This window comes from Rhinoraja longicauda, chromosome 6, assembly GCF_053455715.1.
Source record: "Rhinoraja longicauda isolate Sanriku21f chromosome 6, sRhiLon1.1, whole genome shotgun sequence".
Lineage (NCBI taxonomy): Eukaryota > Metazoa > Chordata > Chondrichthyes > Rajiformes > Arhynchobatidae > Rhinoraja > Rhinoraja longicauda.
The window spans coordinates 70,902,263-70,923,582 of NC_135958.1; the positions used below are offsets into that span (position 1 = coordinate 70,902,263).

The 21,320-nt window shown below is 42.8% G+C and overlaps 1 protein-coding gene across 4 annotated transcripts in view; it reads right to left on the bottom strand.

The window, feature by feature from the left end:
* Nucleotides 1–20,947, bottom strand: part of wipi1 (WD repeat domain, phosphoinositide interacting 1) — an 86,759-nt gene extending 65,812 nt beyond the window's left edge. For 2 of the 4 annotated variants that reach the window (XM_078401316.1, XM_078401315.1), the window contains exons 1-2: nucleotides 20,736–20,944; nucleotides 9,773–9,855 (exon numbers count right to left, since the gene is read on the bottom strand). In XM_078401316.1, coding sequence (XP_078257442.1) covers nucleotides 9,773–9,855; nucleotides 20,736–20,809 — 157 coding nt within the window. In that variant the 5' untranslated portion in view covers nucleotides 20,810–20,944. Of the gene's footprint in view, nucleotides 1–9,772; nucleotides 9,856–20,735 lie in introns of all 4 variants that reach the window. The other 2 variants (XM_078401318.1, XM_078401317.1) reach the window with 2 other exon arrangements.
* Nucleotides 20,948–21,320: the final 373 nt, after the last annotated feature.

Sequence of the window (21,320 nt, forward strand, 5' to 3'; positions counted from 1 at the left end):
ATCTCCGTTCTAAATGGCCTACCCCTTATTCTTAAACTGTGGCCCCTTGTTCTGGACTCCCCCAACATTGGGAACATGTTTCCTGCCTCTAATGTGTCCAATCCCCTAATTATCTTATATGTTTCAATAAGATCCCCCCTCATCCTTCTAAATTCCAGTGTATACAAGCCCAATCGCTCCAGCCTTTCAACATACGACAGTGCCGCCATTCCGGGAATTAACCTAGTGAATAGCAAGAATATCCTTCCTCAAATTTGGAGACCAAAACTGCACACAGTACTCCAGGTGCGGTCTCACCAGGGCCCGGTACAACTGTAGAAGGACCTCTTTGCTCCTATACTCAACTCCTCTTGTTACGAAGGCCAACATTCCATTGGCTTTCTTCACTGCCTGCTGTACCTGCATGCTTCCTTTCAGTGACTGATGCACTAGGACACCCAGATCTCGTTGAACATCCCCTCTTCCTAACTTGACACCATTCAGATAATAATCTGCCTTTCTATTCTTACTTCCAAAGTGAATAACCTCACACTTATCTACATTAAACTGCATCTGCCATGTATCCGCCCACTCACACAACCTGTCCAAGTCACCCTGCAGCCTTATTGCATCTTCCTCACAATTCACACTACCCCCCAGCTTAGTATCATCTGCAAATTTGCTAATGGTACTTTTAATCCCTTCGTCTAAGTCATTAATGGCAGGGAACATAAAAACTGACTGCAAAAGCTTTTATAGATATGTGAAGAGAAAAAGACTAGTTAAGACAAATGTAGGTCCCTTGCAGTTGGAAACATGTGAATTGATCATAGGGAACAAGGAGATGGCAGACCAATTGAACAACTACTTTGGTTCTGTCTTCACTAAGGAAGACATAAACAATCTGCCGGAAATAGCAGGGGACCGGGGGTCGAATGAGATGGAGGAACTGAGGGTAATCCAGGTTAGTCGGGAAGTGGTGTTAGGTAAATTAAATGGATTAAAGGCCGATAAATCCCCAGGGCCAGATAGGCTGCATCCCAGAGTGCTTAAGGAAGTAGCCCCAGAAATAGTGGATGCATTAGTGATCATTTTTCAAAACTCTTTAGATTCTGGAGTAGTTCCTGAGGATTGGAGGGTAGCTAATGTAACCCCACTTTTTAAAAAGGGAGGGAGAGAGAAAACGGGGAATTATAGACCAGTTAGCCTAACATCGGTAGTGGGGAAAATGCTAGAGTCAGTTATTAAAGATGTGATAGCATCACATTTGGAAAGTGGTGAAATCATCGGACAAAGTCAGCATGGATTTATGAAAGGCAAATCATGTCTGACGAACCTTATAGAATTTTCAAGGATGTAACTAGTAGAGTGGATAAGGGAGAATCAGTCGATGTGTTATATCTGGACTTTCAGAAGGCCTTCGACAAGGTCCCACATAGGAGATTGGTGTACAAACTTAAAGCACACGGTATTGGGGGTTCAGTGTTGAGGTGGATAGAGAATTGGTTGGCGGACAGGAAGCAAAGAGTAGGAATAAACGGGTCCTTTTCGGAATGGCAGGCAGTGACTAGTGGGGTACCGCAAGGCTCAGTGCTGGGACCCCAGTTATTTACAATATATATTAATGATTTGGACGAGGAAATTGAACGCGACATCTCTAAGTTTGCGGATGACACGAAGCTGGGTGGCAGTGTTAGCTGCGAGGAGGATGCTAGGAAGCTGCAGAGTGACTTGGATAGATAGGCGAGTGGGCAAATGCATGGCAGATGCAATATAATGCGGATAATTGTGAGGTTATCCACTTTGGCGGCAAGAACAGGAAAGCAGATGGCCAATTAGGAAAAAGGGAGATGCAACGTGACCTGGGTGTCATGGTGCACCAGTCATTGAAAGCAAGCGTGCAGGTGCAGCAGGCAGTGAAGAAAGCGAATGGTATGTTAGCATTCATAGCAAGAGGATTTGAGTATGGGAGCAGGGAGGTTCTGCTGCAGTTGTACAGGGCCTTGGTGAGATCGCACCTGGAGTATTGTGTACAGTTTTGGTCTCCTAATCTGAGGAAAGACATTCTAGCCTTAGAGGGAGTACAGAGAAGGTTCACCAGATTGATCCCTGGGATGGCAGGACTTTCATATGAAGAAAGACTGGATAGACTAGGCTTATACTCGCTGGAATTTAGAAGACTGAGGGGGGATCTTATAGAAACATATAAAATTCTTAAGGGGTTGGAGAGGCTAGATGCGGGAAGATTGTTCCCGATGTTGGGGAAGTCCAGAACTAGGGGTCACAGCTTAAGGATAAGGGGGAAGTCTTTTAGGACCGAGATGAGAAAACATTTCTTCACACAGAGAGTGGTGAATCTGTGGAATTCTCTGCCACAGAAGGTAGTTGAAGCCAGTTCATTGGCTATATTTAAGAGGGAGTTAGATGTGGCCCTTGTGGCTAAAGGGATCAGGGGGTATGTGGAGAAGGCAGGTACAGGTTACTGAGCTGGATGATCAGCCATGATCATATTGAATGGCGGTGCAGGCTCGAAGGGCCGAATGGTCTACTCCTGCACCTATTTTCTATGTTTCTATGTTTCTATCATGAAGTGCTTTGACAGACTGGTTAATGGCGTACATTAACTCCAACCTCCTAGGCAGCCTCGATCAACTAGTTTGCCAATCGTCACAAAAGGTCTACAGCAGATGCCATCTCCCTGGCCCTAAACTCATCTCTGGAACACCAAGGCAAGAAGGACGCCTAGTGAGTATTCTATTTATCGACTATAGCGCCACCTTCAATAACATAATCCCATCCAAACTCATCTCCAGACTATTGGACATAGGAATCAGACCCCTCTCTGCCACTGGATCCTCAATTTTCTGATCCACAGACCACAATCAGTGAGGATAGATGGCAATACCTCTTCAACAATAATTCTACAATAAAGCTTTGCACTCTTTCCGCAGTCCTTCACACACATTTCCCTTTAATACTGCGGGTCTCTGCTCAGAACTCAATATTAGCCAAATTATATGGTTACAGATTAGCATTCTGATTTTGCAGACATAAGGAACTACAGATGCTGGTTTACAGACAAAAAACACAAAGTGCTGGAGGACATTAAACTCAACAGGTCAGGAAGCATCACTGGAGGACATAGATCGGTGACGTTTCGGTTCGGGACCCTTCTTCAGACTCATGTTTCTGGTCAGGGAATCTGAAGAAGAGACCCAACCTGAAACTTTGTCTATCCATGTCCTCCAGAGATGCTGCCTGATTAATCTACAAGTCCCCATACCTAGATATGGGATGAAACTGGAGCACCAGGAGGAAACCCACGCAGACACAGGGAGAACGTGCAAACCCCACACGGAGGGCAGGATCACACCCGGGTCTCTGGTGCTGTGAGGCAGTAGCCATACCAGCTCTGCCACTGTGCCGCCAATCGCAGAGAAGCCAAACAAGTCCTGTGGCAAATTAAGCAAATTACCTGAAATGTTCAGAGTGAAAGAAAAGCTAAAAGAAGTAAGAAGGCTTGGAAAGTGGGGGGTACTAAAATGAATTGACTACGTAACAGTTACTGTACATCACAAAGTAAATTAAGTGAAGTGTTTTAGAACATTTCTGGAGACCTCAGAAGGCAATGTGTGAATACAAGCTATTCCTTAACCTAGTGAGAATGCATGAAAGAAAAAGTATATGGGTTGGAATAGATGGAGCTCAAGAATTCTGGCAGATGTTTCATACTGATGGGAATACAAAATGCAAGCACATGCATCACTGTATAAATTAAGATGCCGCAGATTATGGTGTATCTTGTTACTTGGCATTGAAATAGACACTTAGTGTTCCCTATAAGGATGCTGAGCAATTCTGACTCAATCTCCTAAAAATGGACAAAGTATTCAACTGTAATCAAGTCTGTTTCTCCTCCCCTTAAATTGCTTACAATGAACCTGTGTCCATTTTGCTTTGAATGTATATGCAAGTCATATTTTAAATGCTTCCTATGCAAAGGAGTCGTAGCTGAAGGATGAAGAATCACAAAGATATGGCTACAATGTAGTGGCACTTTCCCAACCCTACTTACATCCATAAAACTTCAATATTTTTTGTAGCTTTTAAAAACATTTTTATTGAACTTTTTAGATGCCAAACCAATGATGGCTTTAAAATCTGGTGAGCGCTATGACTAAACGTGGGCTGGCCACAGACATTGAACAAGTAACATGATTCAAAACGACGTCAAGAGAACGCCTTTCAAGTCACTTTTCTTCTCGGGTGTTCAATTAAACATGAGGAAACATGTCAGTGGGAGTCCAACAAGCAGAACAAACAGTTTGGTGGGCGAGAAATTATTCTTATGGGCTGGGGGGGAAAATAAAAGGCACAAAGCAGTGGAGTAACTTAGAGGGTCAGGCAGGTCAGGACTGGGACTTGGCTTTTTCCTACATTTATAATGGATTATTATAGGCAGCCGTCTAACAAAGCAACTGCCTCATCAGCCTTCTTCGGAAATAGTTGTAGTAATCAGGACGCACAGCACAGATTAGTCATGGAAATGAGATCTCATTGCAAGGCTGTGGTTATACTGATATACTAAGGACTGATAACTGTAGTCTGAAGCTAAGCAGGACTGCCCCCACCTGGTTCTATTCATATGTGCCCAGATATAGCCAGAAAAAAAATCTCTTGAAATAGCATCTCCTGGCGTGCCGTGCATGTTCCCGCTGTGCTGAAGGTCAATAACCTTAAAGATGCACTGCTTGCGGAAATTCCTGCGGAAATCCTCAGTGGTGACAGCCGTGCACTGCAGAACGATGTACATCAAACACGCCCAGCTGCATCTATGCACATGCGCAACAATTTAGAGTCCTAGAGTGTGGAAAAAAGGTCCTTCGGCCCTACCTAAATCAAACTAAACTTGCCCATGCCAACCAACATGCCCCATCTACACCTGATCCACCTGCCTGCTTTTGGCCTATATCCCCTGAAAACACATGAAAATCCACATGTTTGCACAATCGGGGTTCAGTTCAAGTTTAATTGAGCAATCCAACAGAATTTCTCAGATTTAGAATGATATTTGCAATTTATAAGGTTAAAGTTGTCGTGCAATAATTGCGCATATTTTACTTTGCTTCAAAAATTTGGTCCCAATGTGAAACTGAATTTCAGAAGCATTATAGTTTGTTCAGGCCCTATGTATCTAGTGTGATTGATCAGAGGTGAGAGTAATGATAATGAAATGTGATTTTTCAGCCTAATTTCCATGCTAACCAATGTTAGATAAATATTTTTTTCCTTGTGGATTTAAAATGTACATCCAAGTACCTTTTTTGCAAAGAGGATTTTTGTTTCTGTCATAGAGTCATAGAATCGTACACCATGGAAACAGGCCCTTCGGCCCAACTTGCCCATGCCCTCCCAAGATGTCATTCCTGTTACTCCTCCAGACTGTGGGTGGAAGATTCTTTACTCCAAAATGCCCTCTATTAATTACTTTAAATCTATGCTGTCTGGTGGTCCTAATGTGAAACTACATTTCAGAAGCATTATAGGACGTCCAGGCCCCATGCATCTAATGTGATGGACCGGAGATTAAAGTTATAATTCAGAAATGAAGCTTTTCAGCCTCGTCTATGACCCTCAGCACAGAGCCTTGGGGCATCTCCTGTGTCTTATCCATTTGCAATGTGTTGCAATATAAATGGGAAACACACACATGGAACCTTTTGACATATGTTGATGAACTTATCTCTTCCTCTGCTCTTCTACACTGCCAGTGTTGCCAAACTATTTATTTTGAATAAGCCACAACTTCCTCAACTGACCATCATCCTTCCAATTCCACAACAATCATTCCATTACCCCCTGATCCCCCCCCATCATTGTCACATGTATAACTTGTCCACACACTCTGGTGTCTTACTCGAGGAGAGCTTCCAACCTCCATGGCTTCACCAATACAAAAGCTTCTCCAATAGCGTCCCTCTCTCTACCTCAGTTTATCTGAAACTTTCATCCAAATGTGACTTTTCCAATTGATTATTTCATCCAAATTCCAATTCCTTCCAACCTAACTACATACAACGTAGAACAGAACAGCACAGGAACGGGCCTTTCAGCCCCCAATGTTTGTGCTGAACATGATGTCAAGTTAAACTGATCTCATCTACCTGCACATGATCCATATCTTCTATTCCGTGCACTTCCATGTGCCTACCTAAAAGCCTCTTAAATGCCACTATCATATCTGCCTTCCCCACTGCCCCTGGCAGTGCTTTCCAGACCCGTACAACTCTCTGCGTAAAAACCTTGCCCTGCACATCTCCATTAAACTTCCCCCCTCGCATCTTACAGCTATGCGTTCTCATGTTGGACATTTCTACCCTGGGAAAAAGCGTTCTATCTTATCTAAGCCTCACATAATTTTATATACTTCTATCGTCTCCCCAATCTCCGACGTTCCACAGAAAACAATCCAAGTCCATCCAACCGCTCCCTGTAGCTGAAATTCTCTAATTGAGGCAGTATTCTGGTAAACCATTTGCACTCTCTCCAAAGCCGCCATATCTTTCCTATAATGAAGGCACCAGACCTGCACGCAAAGCTCCAAATGCGTCCATACCAAAGTCCTAACTGTTCTCCAACTTCCATAAACTGTAGCTAATCCAAAATTCTATTTATGGTCTCCTAATTATAACAAACCATGTTCGTCCAGCTAACTTGGACTCATTCTTCATAACTGGCTGCAAGTCCAGGACCAGTTTTAATGGTTCTAACTAGAGACTCACATAGTTTCTTTGTTATCACATGTACCAATGTATACAGTTCAGCAAAACTATCACCATACATAACCACAATCTCTTGGTTAGTACACGGTGTACAGAACAACCCACTGAGTTTATATGCACGAGACGCCATCTCTCCACAGTGTTGCCTCTCCCCTGTCCTCCCAAAAATACTGACGTACCTCCACTCTGGTGTCAGTATGACGGCAAAAAGGATTTGATGCATTCTTCACTGCATTTGTTATTTGAGATACTTTTTTACAGCAACAAGAAAATGTAGCACTTAAAGCAATCCAGGCTGTTGGATAAACAGGGATAGGGAAACATTTGAAAAATCCAGTGAAGATCAAAAACACAAGGTGGGGTAATTTGTGGCTCCATGTGTATTCACTGCCAACCTAGTCCCTTTGGCCCAGCGGAACTGCTGATGTAGATATTAACCTGGATACCAACTCGGCGATACATTTAAGCAGTTGTTACTGAATCTGTCAATGAAATGGGTAATTAACGAAGAGCAGCCTAGAAGTAATTCAAAGCACACAAGTACAGACAGATGAAGACCCGTTTCGAGCAGGAGTCGGGGATAATTCAGAGCATTGCAATGCCTTCTCGATTGGACGGAGTGGTCAACACCATGGAATAAATGTGTAGGAAGGAACTGCAGATGCTGGTTTAAACCGAAGATAAGATACAAAAAGCTGCAGTAACTCAGCGGTACAGGCAGCATCTCTGGAGAAAAGGAATGGGTGATGTTTCGGGTCGAGACCCTTCCTCAGACTCAGACATGGAATAAATATTCCAATCAAATGTGTCTATGCATGCTTCAGTTAAAAAGGGATTAAGTAAGATGATAGTTACATTAGAAACAAAAGACACAAAGTGCTGGAGTAACTCAGCAGGTCAGGAAACATCTCTGGAGAACATGGATAGGTGACATTTCGGGTTAGGACCCTTGTTCAGTGATTACGAGAGGTTGGGGGGTGGGGGGGGGGGGGGCGAGGGGAATTGGAATTTTCCAATTGTAGATAACTATATATATAATCCTTTCCCCCATCTCATAAGTGCATGGATATACCAAGAATGCTCTGCCTCTGTATGGACAGTGTATGCCACCAAGCTAAAACCCATTCAAGCGGCCTGCTGTGTAGTTGCCTAGATACATGTCTAAAGACACTTTACAAAGACTGGTCTCTAAAAGCAGCTTGCTTTTGTTGTTGGTCCAGAAAGCAAACTTCCAGGAGGTGCACGGTTAATAAAAACATTTTCTCCAGTGTATAGAAAAGCTGTGAGTGCTGTGTATTTGCAGTATTTTCCTAAAGTATAATCAGCCCCTTCACTGTCACTGTGCTCCTGGCTTGCTTTCTTTGATGAGTTTCAGATGCGCAGGAAAATGCTGTGGATGCAACGTTAAATTTTGAAGTCTTGTTGAAATATTGTTCCAATCAAGGGGCTTTTTGTTTTGAACAAGGTGTTACACAACCTGCCTTTCCCCAATGGGACTGTGTGCAAACATGCTCAATTTATAAAGATCAGTTGTTCATACCCTCAAGATCAAACCTTTAACTACTCACTACTCACCCACTTTAAAATGTTCTCCACAAACTCAAGCGTACATGGGCCATATTAGCAACAATTCAACAAAGTATGCTGCACCATAAACTACAGCATAACCCCATTAAGTTGAATCGATGCGTGATAACTCTGTGTACTGTCTCAGGAAAAATCTACTTTTGTTTTACACTATAATCATTGCACTCTTTTATTTATGTAGTCATGTATAGTATGATTGTTGTCATAATTGGATTTGTATAATTGTGGTCATCTACAGTATTTCACTGGATTGTATGCAAAACCAAGCATTTCACTGTAACTAGGTTACATGCAACAATAATTTATATAGAGATACAGTATGTAGCTTTTGTTTGTGTGCTATCCAGTAAAAAAAAAGAATATACATGAATACAATCAAGCCGCGCACAGTGCAAAAATAAAGGATAAACGGTGCAACATTTAGTGGAAAGATAATAACGTTGAAGTCTGATAAAGTCCGATTAAAGAAAGTTCAAAGGTCTCCAATAAGATAGATGGGAGGTCGGGACCATACTCTAGCTGGAGAGAGGACAGTTCAGTTGCCTGATAGCAGCTGGGAATGAACTGTTCCAGAATCAGGAGGTATGTGCTTTCAAACTTCTGTATCTCCTGCCTGACGGGAGAGGGGAGACGAGGGGGTGACCGGGGTGATTCTAACCCTTGATAATGCTATAATCATAACTATAATTACAACTAAAAGTAATCTGGACTCTTCAAACCATTGTCTTTGGTGGTAACTAGATTAACAGGCCACTGACAGCTTCCTGTCTCTACTTCCTTCAACCTCTGAAAGAGTCTCGTCACTCACCGTAGCTGTTCTAAAATCAAAAATAGTCACCAGGGAGTTTAATTATTTCTATGCGTTTAAGTCCTCACACCCTCTGGACCCAGTATCATTTGATGCCAAGGTCCCCAGCTTGGACACACAGAAGCAGAATAAAATGCCCAATGAAATTAAAATAAGATATGCAATTCTTTGTGTTAAACAACCTGCATGCCATTGTTCTAAATGCTTTTTGTTATTATTCTACGAAAACAAGAAATAGTCACATTTCTGAAGAAATACTACTTCACCTGCTAATTTCTACTTGTTGTTATGATATAAATAAATCTAGCATCGTGTTCATGTGGAAAAAAAGAACTGTAGATGCTGGTTACGACACAGGAGGAGACAAAGTGCTAGAATAACTCAGCCGGTCAGGCACCATCTCAGGAGAACATGGATAGGTGATGTTTCAGGTGAGACCCTTCTTCAGATTGTTCTCCAGAGATGGTGCCTCACGTGCTAAGTTACTCCAGCACTCTGTGTCCTTTTTCGTCATATACCACAAATATTATGACTTATGTGGAAACATTTTCAAAAACATAGATTTAACAATGTGTGAGTTTTTTTAATGTTATGGAATAAAAGTGCTGAGACTCACTGCATCTGTAGATTTCTTCTAATCTGTCCACTGAAGCCAGAGAGAAAAGTTTATAACCAGAGTTTGTACCGACTGCCAAAGACCTAGAGAACAAAAACAAGAAACCTTATCACATATAACTTGACACACTTTTATTCTACATTAATGATGAGAAGTGCTGACTTTTCTACTATTGCCTTTGTTGAAGATCAATAGTTCCCAATGTGCTAACAATGCAGCTGGAGATAGAAGTTGCTTTTCTTACTCCCAAACTGCATTTCGGATATTGACCCAGTACCTTTAATCCTCAATATCATGAGGTACAGGTATCTCAAAATTAGCTCATGAGCAGCTGCTTATTTATCGGTCATCAAAAATAAAACCTTTATGCTGTTTCTGAATCATCTTGCTTCATTCCAGATATTTGACCAAGTACTTACCAGCATAAGTCACACTCGCACATTTTCCACTTTTTTTGTGTTAGATGCGCAATTAGTTATGGAATTTCCTCCCTCTCTTGGAGCACTGTGAGAAAACTGGTCCAAGGTGTCCTAGGAATGATGGCTGCTGGACACTCCTGAGGCAATTAGATCTTCCCACCTGAGACTAGGAACCGTCCAAGCTAAGTCCTTTATCCCAGAAACCCCCTACCCATGGTGACTACTGGACAATCTAATCGACGGGGTAGTGTAAATACACTGTGGCATATTGCTCCCACAGGCAAGTGTCCAGATGAATTTTCAATAGACACATTGATCTAGAAATAGGACAATATTGACCAGAGCATGACGGAAATGCATCCTGAAATATTTTTGAAATATATACTTAGCAACTTTATTACTTGGATGATTTCTCATAACTTTGTGAAATTCCCTCCAAGTGACAAACAGAAAGGCAAAACCTACTGAGCTCGGCACAAACTCTGTTCCCTGGCCACAAAGCTCACCTCTCTCCCTGATGACAGAACTAAATCATTGACATAAAGTGCTGGAGTAACTCTGCAGCTCAGGCAGCATCTCTGGAGAACACAAATAGAAGTGTGAAGAAGGGTCTGAAGAAGGGTCCTGACCCAAAACATTACCTATCCTATGTTCTCCAGAGATGCTGCCTGACCCACTGAGTTACTCCAGCACTTTGTGCCTCTTTTTGTAAACCAGCATCTGCAGTTTCTTGTTTCTAAATTATTGACATGTTTGACTTGTCCCAGAGAAAAGGTTTCATCTACATGCTCACTATAATACAATTCAATATTTCAACAGTTGCAAAGATACATTTATTGAACCTACAGAAAAGCACGGCTGAAATCACATGAGGTCACATTCGAATGACTGGTGCTGACTCACTGGATAGCAAAGTTCTTTTGTTTTAGGAGGCCTAGTCAGAGCACACAAGAAGCCAAACACTGAACCGAATGAACCGTGCAGCTACAACCAACGACTGAAGACAACTCAAGCGCATAATAAACTGTGACAGCACTTAATTAATCTGCAGTGTCCTTGACCATTTATGCAAGACAGAAACCTGGTAGCTAATTAGTTATATTGTCAGATTCTCAATACCCATTAACGTTAGTAACCTTACTCTTGGGAAATGTCTGTCAAATGCTATTTTAAAATTTTAGCCACTGGATTACAAAAAAAAGCAAATATATTTTTCTGATAAAAATTCATGCCATTTCCAATTAAGCATTACCTTGGTAAGTCAAAATTGAATTGAATAAATGTTATTAGCCAAGTATGTATACATACAAGGAATTTGCCTTGGTGCTTTGCTCACAAGTAACAACACGATATGCAGTAAACAATTAAGAATAAAACATTACAATTTAAACAAGTGAAGAATGAAATAAAATACCAGAGCAAAAAGGGGCTACAGACTTTTGGTTGTTGAGTAGAGCTACCACACATGCAGGCTGCTGATGAACGCAACCCCCAACGATGCATGTTGGCATAGAACCGGCCACCCCCTCATACAATGATGGAGTCATACAGCATGGTAACAGGCCCGTCAGCCTAACTTGCCCATGCTGACCAAGGTGTGTCAACTATACTAGTCTCAACCGTCTTGCGTTTGGCTCATATCCCTATAAACCTTTCCCCCATCCATGTATCATGTCCTTGTCGGTGACAGAGGCTTGGGAATGGTTGTCAGATCAGTCTATGCATGTAAATGCATTGTAATATTTAGATAGTGAAAGGAGTGAACTTTTAGGGTGGTGAATGAGGTACCAATCAAATGTTCTGTGCAGGGCTGGATGAAACTTGAGCTTTGCGAGAGGTAACTCATCCAGGCAAGTGGAGCGAATTCCATTACATTCTTCACTGGGTGTGATAAATGGTGGAAAGCTTTGGACTGTCAGGATCGAAGATATCACAAAATGCTGGAGTAACTCAGCGGGTCAGGCAGCATCTCTGGAGAGAAGGAATGGGTGACGTTTCAGATCGAGACCCTTCTTCAGACTGATGTCTGGAAATGATTCATCACCATTGGTAGTCACAGTATTTGTGCGGCTGGTCCAGCTAAGTTTCTGCTCAATGTGGACCCCGAGAATGCTGATAGTGAGGAACTCAGTGTGATAACAACAATCAATGCCACCAGCACCTAGCTGATCTCATTAGACACTCATTGTCTCGCATTTCTATTACTTCTCCCATATCAAGCTGTGTCCGAATGTTGTCTAGCTCTTACTGCATGGAGACATGGACTGCTTCATTTGTGAAATCATCCATGACCGTCTCCTTTTCTGACCTTATGATTGAGTCGCTATTGATGAAACAGCTGTCTTGAGGAGTCCTGGGAGTGGTGATTAAGCTCGAACAACTACAACCTTCTTTCTGCAAGACAGGGGCAGCACCGTGGCACAGCTGGTGGAGCTGCTGCTCCACAGTGCCAGAGACCCACGTTCGATCCTGCCCTCGGGTGCTGGCCGTGTAGAGTTTGCACGTTTTCCCTGTGACTGTCTGAAGTGCGCCGGTTTTCCCCCCCACATCTTAAAGATGTACGGGTTTGTAGGTTAATTGGCCTCTGCAAATTGTCCCTAATGTTTTGGGTTGGAATGACAAAGAGGGATAACATAGAACTAGTGTGAATGGGTGATCAGTGGTTGGAGTGGGTTCAGTGGGCCAAAGCCCCGTTTCCATGTTGTATTTTTAAATTAAACTTTTTTTTTCCTTTTCAAATCTTTTTTTATTAAATTTCAAAAAAATGATAAGCATAATAGTGATATTGATACAAAGGGATCAGGATTACATTAACAACAAATGTAACCCAAATATAAATCCAGTTTCAAAATACATATAGGGTATAGACCTCCCAGTCTCTATGTAATTGTAGATTTTTTAAAAAGCGGTTAAAAGAGAATTTATATATATAAAAAAAAGATAAAAAGTAAAAAGAAAAAACGATTAACCCCCTAAACTAAAATAAGCAAACAAACAATTTAAAAAAAAATATGACCCCAATCATTGGTTCTTTCCTTGATGCCCACTGACTCCATTTTACTAGAGCTCGTGATGCCATCCTCTAAAGCTAATTTAATGTCAAGAGCATGCACTTCAACTGTGGAATTCAGCTCTTTTGTCCATGGTTAGACTAAGGCTGTCTTGAGCTCTAGAGTCAAGTATTCCTGTCAAAGTCTGAAATAGGCTTCCATGAGAAGATTATTCTTGAGTGTCACCTGATGACATTGTCATTGATGTCTTCCATCACTTTAAGGATGATTAAGAATAGACTGATCATACAGTAATTACCTGGAATAGATTTGCCCAGCCATTTGTGAACAGGATACCCTTGGGCAATTTTTACATTGTTAGGTAGATGCCTGTATTGCAACTAACTGGATCAGCTTTGCTGGAGGATCAGCTATTTCTGGAGTGCAGTCTTTGGTATTGTAGTCCAATTGGTGTTGGATATAATCTGATCACCATTGCCTTTGCATTTGTTGATTTTCAATATCACGTGGAGTGTAGAAACAAGGAACCACAGATGCTGCTTTACACAAAATGGCAAAGTGCTGGAATAACTCAGCGGGTCTAGCAGCACATCTGGAGAACATGGATTGGTGACGTTTCGGGTCAGGACCCTTCTTCACATTGATTGTAGGAGTCAGTCCTAAGAGTCTGAAGAAGGGTCCTGACCTGAGACGTCACCTATCCATGTTCTCCAACAAAGCTGCTTGACCTGCTGAGTTACTCCGGCACATTGTGTCATCACATGGAGTGAATTAAATTTGTTGAAGGCAGTGGGATCTTAGGAGAATGCCAAGATAGATAATTTATTCAGCACTTCTGGCTGAACCTGGTTGCAAATGCCTCAGCCTTGTCGTCAGGATTCACTTGCTGGATTCCACGATCATTGACGCTTGCGAAAACCTGGGAGCCTCCTCCCCAGCTGTTCAACTGTCTACCACTGATGTAGCAGGATTTGATACACTGGTTGCAAGATCATTTAGCTCTGACTATTGTATGCAGTATTCCTTGGTTAATTTCACCAGGATAGCACCATATTTTTAGTCATGTCTGTTGTCTCCTGACGTGCCCTTCTGCATTTCTCACTCACCTAGCTTGGAGGGATAGGCATGAGGTTCTATGCTATGGTGTGCATTTCTGCTGCTGATGGTCAACAGCATCTCTTGGATGCCTGATTTGGGGTTGCCAAATTGTTTCTAAGTTTATTTTATTCAGAATAGTTGTGATGAAAATTATCCTTAAGGATTTTCATCAATGCCATCACCACAGGAGGATTGTTGAAGGGATTAAGTGATTTAGCTCCTATTGATTCAATCAGAGTCAATCTGACAATTACGTTCTTCAGGATTTGGCCAATTCAGTCAACACTGTGCTGTAAAACCATTCCTGTAAACAGACATTGATACATCCCATCTAGAGTATACTATATGACCTTGCCGCTTTTAATGTTGTTCAAAATGGAGGAACATTGAATCATCAGCTGAGGAAGGGTGCTAGAAGGTAATCTGGAGGTGTCTTTCTTGCCGTTGTTTGTTGCCTCAGCATGTTTAACCTGATGCCAGGAGGCTCCGTGGGTCTGGAAACAATGTTGAGGGATCTCAAGGCTACTCCTTCTTACCTATAACACAGAGCGGTCCTCACTGGTTAATCTGTCCTGGCAGTGGGACAGATCACACACTAGGATTGCGGAGTTGATGTCTGGCATAATGTCAGTGAAATATAATTCTATAAGGACTTTGTCCCATCTAGCCTCTGGGACAGTTCCCACAGTTCAGGCACTAGATGTTTAGGAGGAGGACTATGCACGAATGACTGGGATGGGAACTCCTCTTACAGAACATAGAAGAACAGGCCCTTTGACCCACAATGTCCATACCGAACATGATGCGAAGACCAACTCATATGCCTGCACATAATCCACATCCCTCCATTCCCTGTATTTCCATATGCCTTTCCAAAAGTCTCTTAAATGTGCATCTATTAAATATTTTGCATGTGCTTCAACCACCACCTCCAGCAGTCTCTAAGTCCAAATTAGAGTCCAAATTAGGTCAAAACCAGGCAGTCCATTTCACTTTCTTATAATTATTCATTTGTTGCTTCAGCATGGCAATTAGTTGCAACTGAGTGATTTGCTAGGGTCTTCAATTTTGATATTAGAATGAATAACATTAATAGATCTGGAATCGTATACAGGCCAGATAAGGATTGCAGATTGCTCTGCTGGAAGGGAATAATGAACAAGGTGGTATTTGTATGACAATCTGGAAGCTTTATGGTCATCATTACATATTTGAGTTCACATTTTCTGTCAGTTCAGATTTCTGGGTTAGTAATCTAGTAACTTAATTGCTGCACCACTCTGCAAGGTTCATCACCAATGGAGCTTTGGTGAAGCCACACTCATGGAATATTGTGTTCAATATTAGTCACCTTGAAATAGGAAAGATGCCATTAAGCTGGAAAGTTTGCAGAGGAGATTTATGAATATGTTGCCAGGGCACGAGGACCTAAGCTATCGGGAAAAATTAGTTAGGCTGGTACTTATAGAAATGCATAAAATCATGAGGTGGATAGATAGGGTGAATGCACAGTCTGGCTGGTGGAAACAAGAATAGGGCAGCTTTAAAGTGAGACAGGAAAGATTTATAGGAACCTGAGAGTCAACTTTTTCAGAGGGTGGTGAATATATGGAATGAGCTTCCACAGGAAGTATTTAAGATGGGGAAAACATGGGCAAATGGGACTAGCTTAGATGGGGCATCTTGGTCAGCATGACACAGATACTGAGGGGTATGAAGGGTAACCTTAGTTTAGTTTTAAGTTTTAGTGTTTTAGTTTTAGTTTTGGACATACAGAGCAGAAACAGGCCCTTCAGCCCACCAAGTCCGCACCAACCAGCGATCACTAGCGCTATCCTACACACTGGGGACAATTTACAATCTTTACCTACAATTTACCTACAAACATGTACGTCTTTTGAGTGTGGGATGAAATGGGAGCACCCGGAGAAAACCCACACTGTCACGAGGGGAACATACGAACTCCGCACAGGCAACACCCATAGTCAGGATCGAACCCAGGTTTCTGGTGCAGTACTTCTACCTCTGCTGCCCTTATAGAGGCATATAAAATCATGAGGGGCATGTAAAATGAATACACATACTCGTTTTCTCAGATTGGGAAATCTAAAATTAGGGGCATATACTTAAGGTGAAAGAGTAAAGGTTAAAGACCCGAGGGCAGATTTTTCACATGGGGAGGTGGGTTTGTGAAACTTGTGCCAGAACAAGTGATGGAGGCAGGCATCCACAAATACAATTTTCACAAGACATTTGGGCAGATACATGGTTAGGAAATGTTTAAAGGGAGATGGGCTAAATACAGTCACATGGGACTAGCTCAGATGGGCAACTCTGTTGGGATGGATCCGTCGGGCCGAAGGGCCTATTTCCATGCTGCATAACTAGCTCTGTGCCTCTGTCGCATATGCTAAAGAGATGTCACGAGCTCCACGCTGCTACACTAAAATGTGGAAAAGCAGGGAGGTAAAATGAGTGCAATGTCCATGTTAAATGGCAAGACGACAAAATTGCATCAAAACTCATTAAACTTTTGCTACTAGACAAAGCATCTCTGCTACTGGCAACAGTGGAAAAGAGAGACTGCTGGGCATGGGAGAAGTCAACTTAATTCAGAAGGTCTAAATGAACCCATACAGACATGAAATGCTGGAGTAACTCAGTCTCAAGAAAGGTCCTGACCCGAAAAGCCTTCCATCCATGTTCTCCAGAGATGCTGCCTGACCTGCTGAGTAACTCCAGCAATTTGTGTCCTTTTGTGTAAACCAGCATCAGCAGTTCCTTGTTTCTACCAGTGACATGTAAAGTTGAAGTTGAGGAAAGTATCACCATGAATTTGGGGGATTATTGTGACTCATCTTCATTTCTAACGGCATTCTATGTTGCTGAGAAGATAGTTAGCTCTTCAAATAAAACTTCTGGTGCATCAGAAGTGTAAATGTTTGCCTTAGATTGGTGTCCGTAGCAACCGTGGACATTCCCATGTTTGAGATGTCGACATAACAAAAGCAATATCATTACTTTAAGCAAGTGATAAAATTACTTTCATTCCACCAGGATTATTCTGAATATATCAATGCTCACTTCTGGGTTTATTGAACTTCTCTCTGCCAAGCCTTCATCAATGGATACATCCACCACTCTAAGTAGAATTGAATCATAAAATAGACATGATGTAATGATGCTAAACTTTTGGTGAAATAACATATAGTTCTGGTTTCTTGGAGAGGATGCAACAAAGGTTCATTCAATAGGATAAGTGGAGGAAGGTTTGAGTAGAACTGCAGTTGAGGGCTAATACACAAAAGGACACAAAGTGCTGGAATTACTTAGCAGGTCAGGCAGCATCCCTGGAGAACATGGACAGGTGACGTTTCGGGTCAAGACCCTTCTTCAGACTGAAGTCGCCTGGTTTGAGTAGGACAGACCTATATTCCTCTAGAATTGGGAATGATATGAAATTATATCTCTGAATTGTTTTAAAGTCTTATAGATGCTAAAAGACTATCTCCCATGACTGCAATCTCTCTCACTGCCAATAATGGCAGCAACTTAGATCTGTGATGAGAAATTTCTTAATTTGTGGAGATTGAATATTTGTAATTTTCTACTCAGAGAATGCTTAGCTGTTGTGTATGAATGACTGAGATCAAGATCTATAATCAAGGAATATGTAATTGGGAGCGGAAAAGTGGTGTTAGACAATAGACAATAGGTGCAGGAGTAGGCCATTCGGCCCTTCGAGCCAGCACCACCATTCAATGTGATCATTCAATGTGGTGGATCAGCAGTGATCTCAGTTGAATGGCATTGCAAACCAGAGACCATTGGGGCCCTTTCTTTCCCTATTTTGTCACCCTCGCAAGGAAGTAAGATTTCCAATGGTTTGTGGTCAGACATAAAATTAATATTGTGCCCATGTTAAACAACAAGAAAACAAAATTACATTCCAACTCCTGGGGCAGCTCGGGACAGAGACTGAGTGCACAGGGTGGAGGGTGGTGCGGTGAGAGACAGTGATATGTGACAGAAGTCATCCTGGATCCTTTTCCAAATCATTGTGACTTCTGTTATTGAAAAGCAAAACATCTGCAATTATTAGAAACCTGAAATAATAGTAGAAACTGATTGGACTCTTCTGTTGAAGAATCGTGGACCCAAAACATTAATACTCTTTCTATCTCCACAAATGCTACCTGACCAGCTGAATGTCTTTCACATTTTCTGCTTTACTCTCAACAATCAATTGGCTTTGACAAAAAAAGGAATCCCACCTTGTAAGTAACTGGAGACCCCATGTATTTGGAATCACACTCAACTTGGAGCAGCAGTAAAACCTACACTAAGGAGGGACAAGAGGGCCCACTCCAGTTCCTACACAAAACTGTGTTCGAAGAAACTGCAGATGCTGGCTTACACCAAAGATAGACACAAAATGCTGGAGTAACAGCAGGACAGGAATATGTATAGAAAAGGAATAGGTGACATTTCGGGTCAAGACTGGGTCTGAAGAAGGGTCTCGACCCAAAACGTCACCCATTCCTTCTCTCCAGAGATGCTGCCTGTCCTGCTGTCTTACCCTCAGCATTTTGCATCTATTCTACACAAAACTGTTGGCTGTGATGACTTTGATTTCATAACAATTGTTTCTCAGAGGGGAAAGATGGTCCAATAACACTGCTGCGCTGGTCAAGAAGGCACAGCAAAGACTGTTCTACCTAAGAACACTGAAAAAGTCTGGTCTACCCCAACAGCTGCTGACGACCTTCTACCGCTGCACCATAGAGAGCATCCTAACGCATGGCATCCCTTTGTGGTACCTCAGCTGCACGGAGGCAGAAAGGAAAGCTCTACAGCGGGTAGTCCATAGAGCTCAGAGGGCCATCGAAACACAGCTACCAGACTTGGAGGGCATCTACAACACACGATGCCTCAGAAAATCCACCAGCATCCACAAAGACTCTTCACACCCCTGCAACAGTCTGTTCGAACTCCTTCCATCGGGCAGACGATACACGGCCTTCTACGCCCGCACCTCCAGACTCAGGAACAGCTTCATCCCCAGGGCCATAGCTGCTATGAACCAGTCCTGCTGAGCCGGATGGTCACAACGCATAGATCAACTTGCACTTTATCCTGTCTAAAACTGTTACAATTGTTTTGTTGGGTTGCTGTTGTCTATAATAATAATAATAATAATGCATTACATTTATATAGCGCTTTTCTAACACTCAAAGACGCTTTACAGGGATTACTAGAACATAGAGAAGAAAATAAATAGATAAATAAATAAACAAACAGAAAAAGGAGACAGAAGGTGAGGTGACGGTCAGTGGTTGAAGGCAGTGCTGAACAGGTGAGACTTCAGTGATGTTTTGAATGTGGTGAGTGAGGAGGAGTCTCTGACGGTTTGGGGTAGTGAGTTCCAGAGGGTGGGAGCAGCGATGGAGAAAGCCCTGTCCCCCCAGGATCTGAGTTTGGTCCGGATGGGGGTGGACAGGAGGTTGGCAGCAGCAGAGCGGTAGTGTGCCTGTGGAGGAGGTCAGTCAGGTAGGATGGGGCCAGGTTATGGAGGGCTTTGTAGGTCATGAGGAGGATTTTGTACTGGATTCTCTGGGGGATGGGGAGCCAGTGGAGCTTGTAAAGGACAGGGGTGATATGGTCACGGATCGGGGAGTGGGTGAGTAGACGGGCAGCGGAGTTTTGAATGTATTGAAGTTTACTGATGATTTTTGATTGTCTAAATTAATTAAATTATTGCATCATATGGGAGGCGCATTCCAAATCTCGTTGTACCCCTGGGTACAATGACAATAAAGATATATTGTATTATATTGTATTGTATTGTATTGTAAGTACTGGAGTAACATCCAAGATTGTTAAAAACCCAATTTTACAAGAGTTTTTTTTTTAAATCAAGATTCTATTTTAACTTTTAAAATATTAAAACATTTATTCGAAGACACATCCTAGTGATAAAGCTGACTGAAAGTTCGACTTAAGTTCGGCATAACTTGGGGCTAGCCAAAGCAACTTTAAGTCGAGTCACTTCAGTTTTATTATACTTGAGAGAAGATCATCTATTATTTAATGTAAGCTGCATTCAAATTTGGGTTACTTCTGAGAATGTATGCCGTGACCTGGGAGTATTTATGAAATCTGACTCCTTACTTCCAACGATGAATTAAAGTATAGGAAAACAGATAAAGCCAAAAGCAGGCCCAGTGTGACAGGTCGGTTCAAACCCACTCCCCGCCAGGACCCATCAGAATGATGATAACAGTCGCGAAGAAGTGTCGAGGGGGGGGGGGGGAAGCTGTTTGTGCACATTAACAATAATAGTGAGGGGGGGGAGGAGGATAGCAGAGTAAAGAAAGAGAGAGAGAGAGAGAGAGAGAGAGAGAGAGAGAGAGAGAGAGGCGGCCAATTTCTTACGTGCAGTCCTGATTGAAGGAGGCGCACAGAGGGGCGATGGTGGCTCCCTCTCCGCCAGCATCACTTTGGCTCATCCTCAACGCTCCGCATCCGAACCTTCCACCCACCCTCCCATCCACTACACCCCCGGCCCCGCCGGCTCAGCGCCTCTCCAGAGTGGCGACCAGCGGTTCCCCGACAATCGCCATGGCGCCTCCCCGATCCCGACGCTCAGCAGCAGCTGGCCCGGTGACGTCACGCCCCCCCCCCCCTCCCATTGACCCGCCGCCCCCTCTGACGTACGACCGGTCCCGCCCCCTCCAGCAGGGCCAACGCTGATTGGCTCTCCTCCCCTTCCCCCTCCCCTCCCCTCCCCCCCCAACAAACCAGTTGCCAGGGAAGACCTCACTGTGTGTGTGTGGTCAACTTGAATGTCCATCAGAGCTTTCATTCATTTATAAATGCAAGACACGTCTCATCCTTGTGTAGGAAGGAACACTTGACAAAACACGATCCAAGATCCAAGATCCAAGATCCAAGATCCAAGATCCAAGATCCAAGATCCAAGATCCAAGATCCAAGATCCAAGATCCAAGATCCAAGATC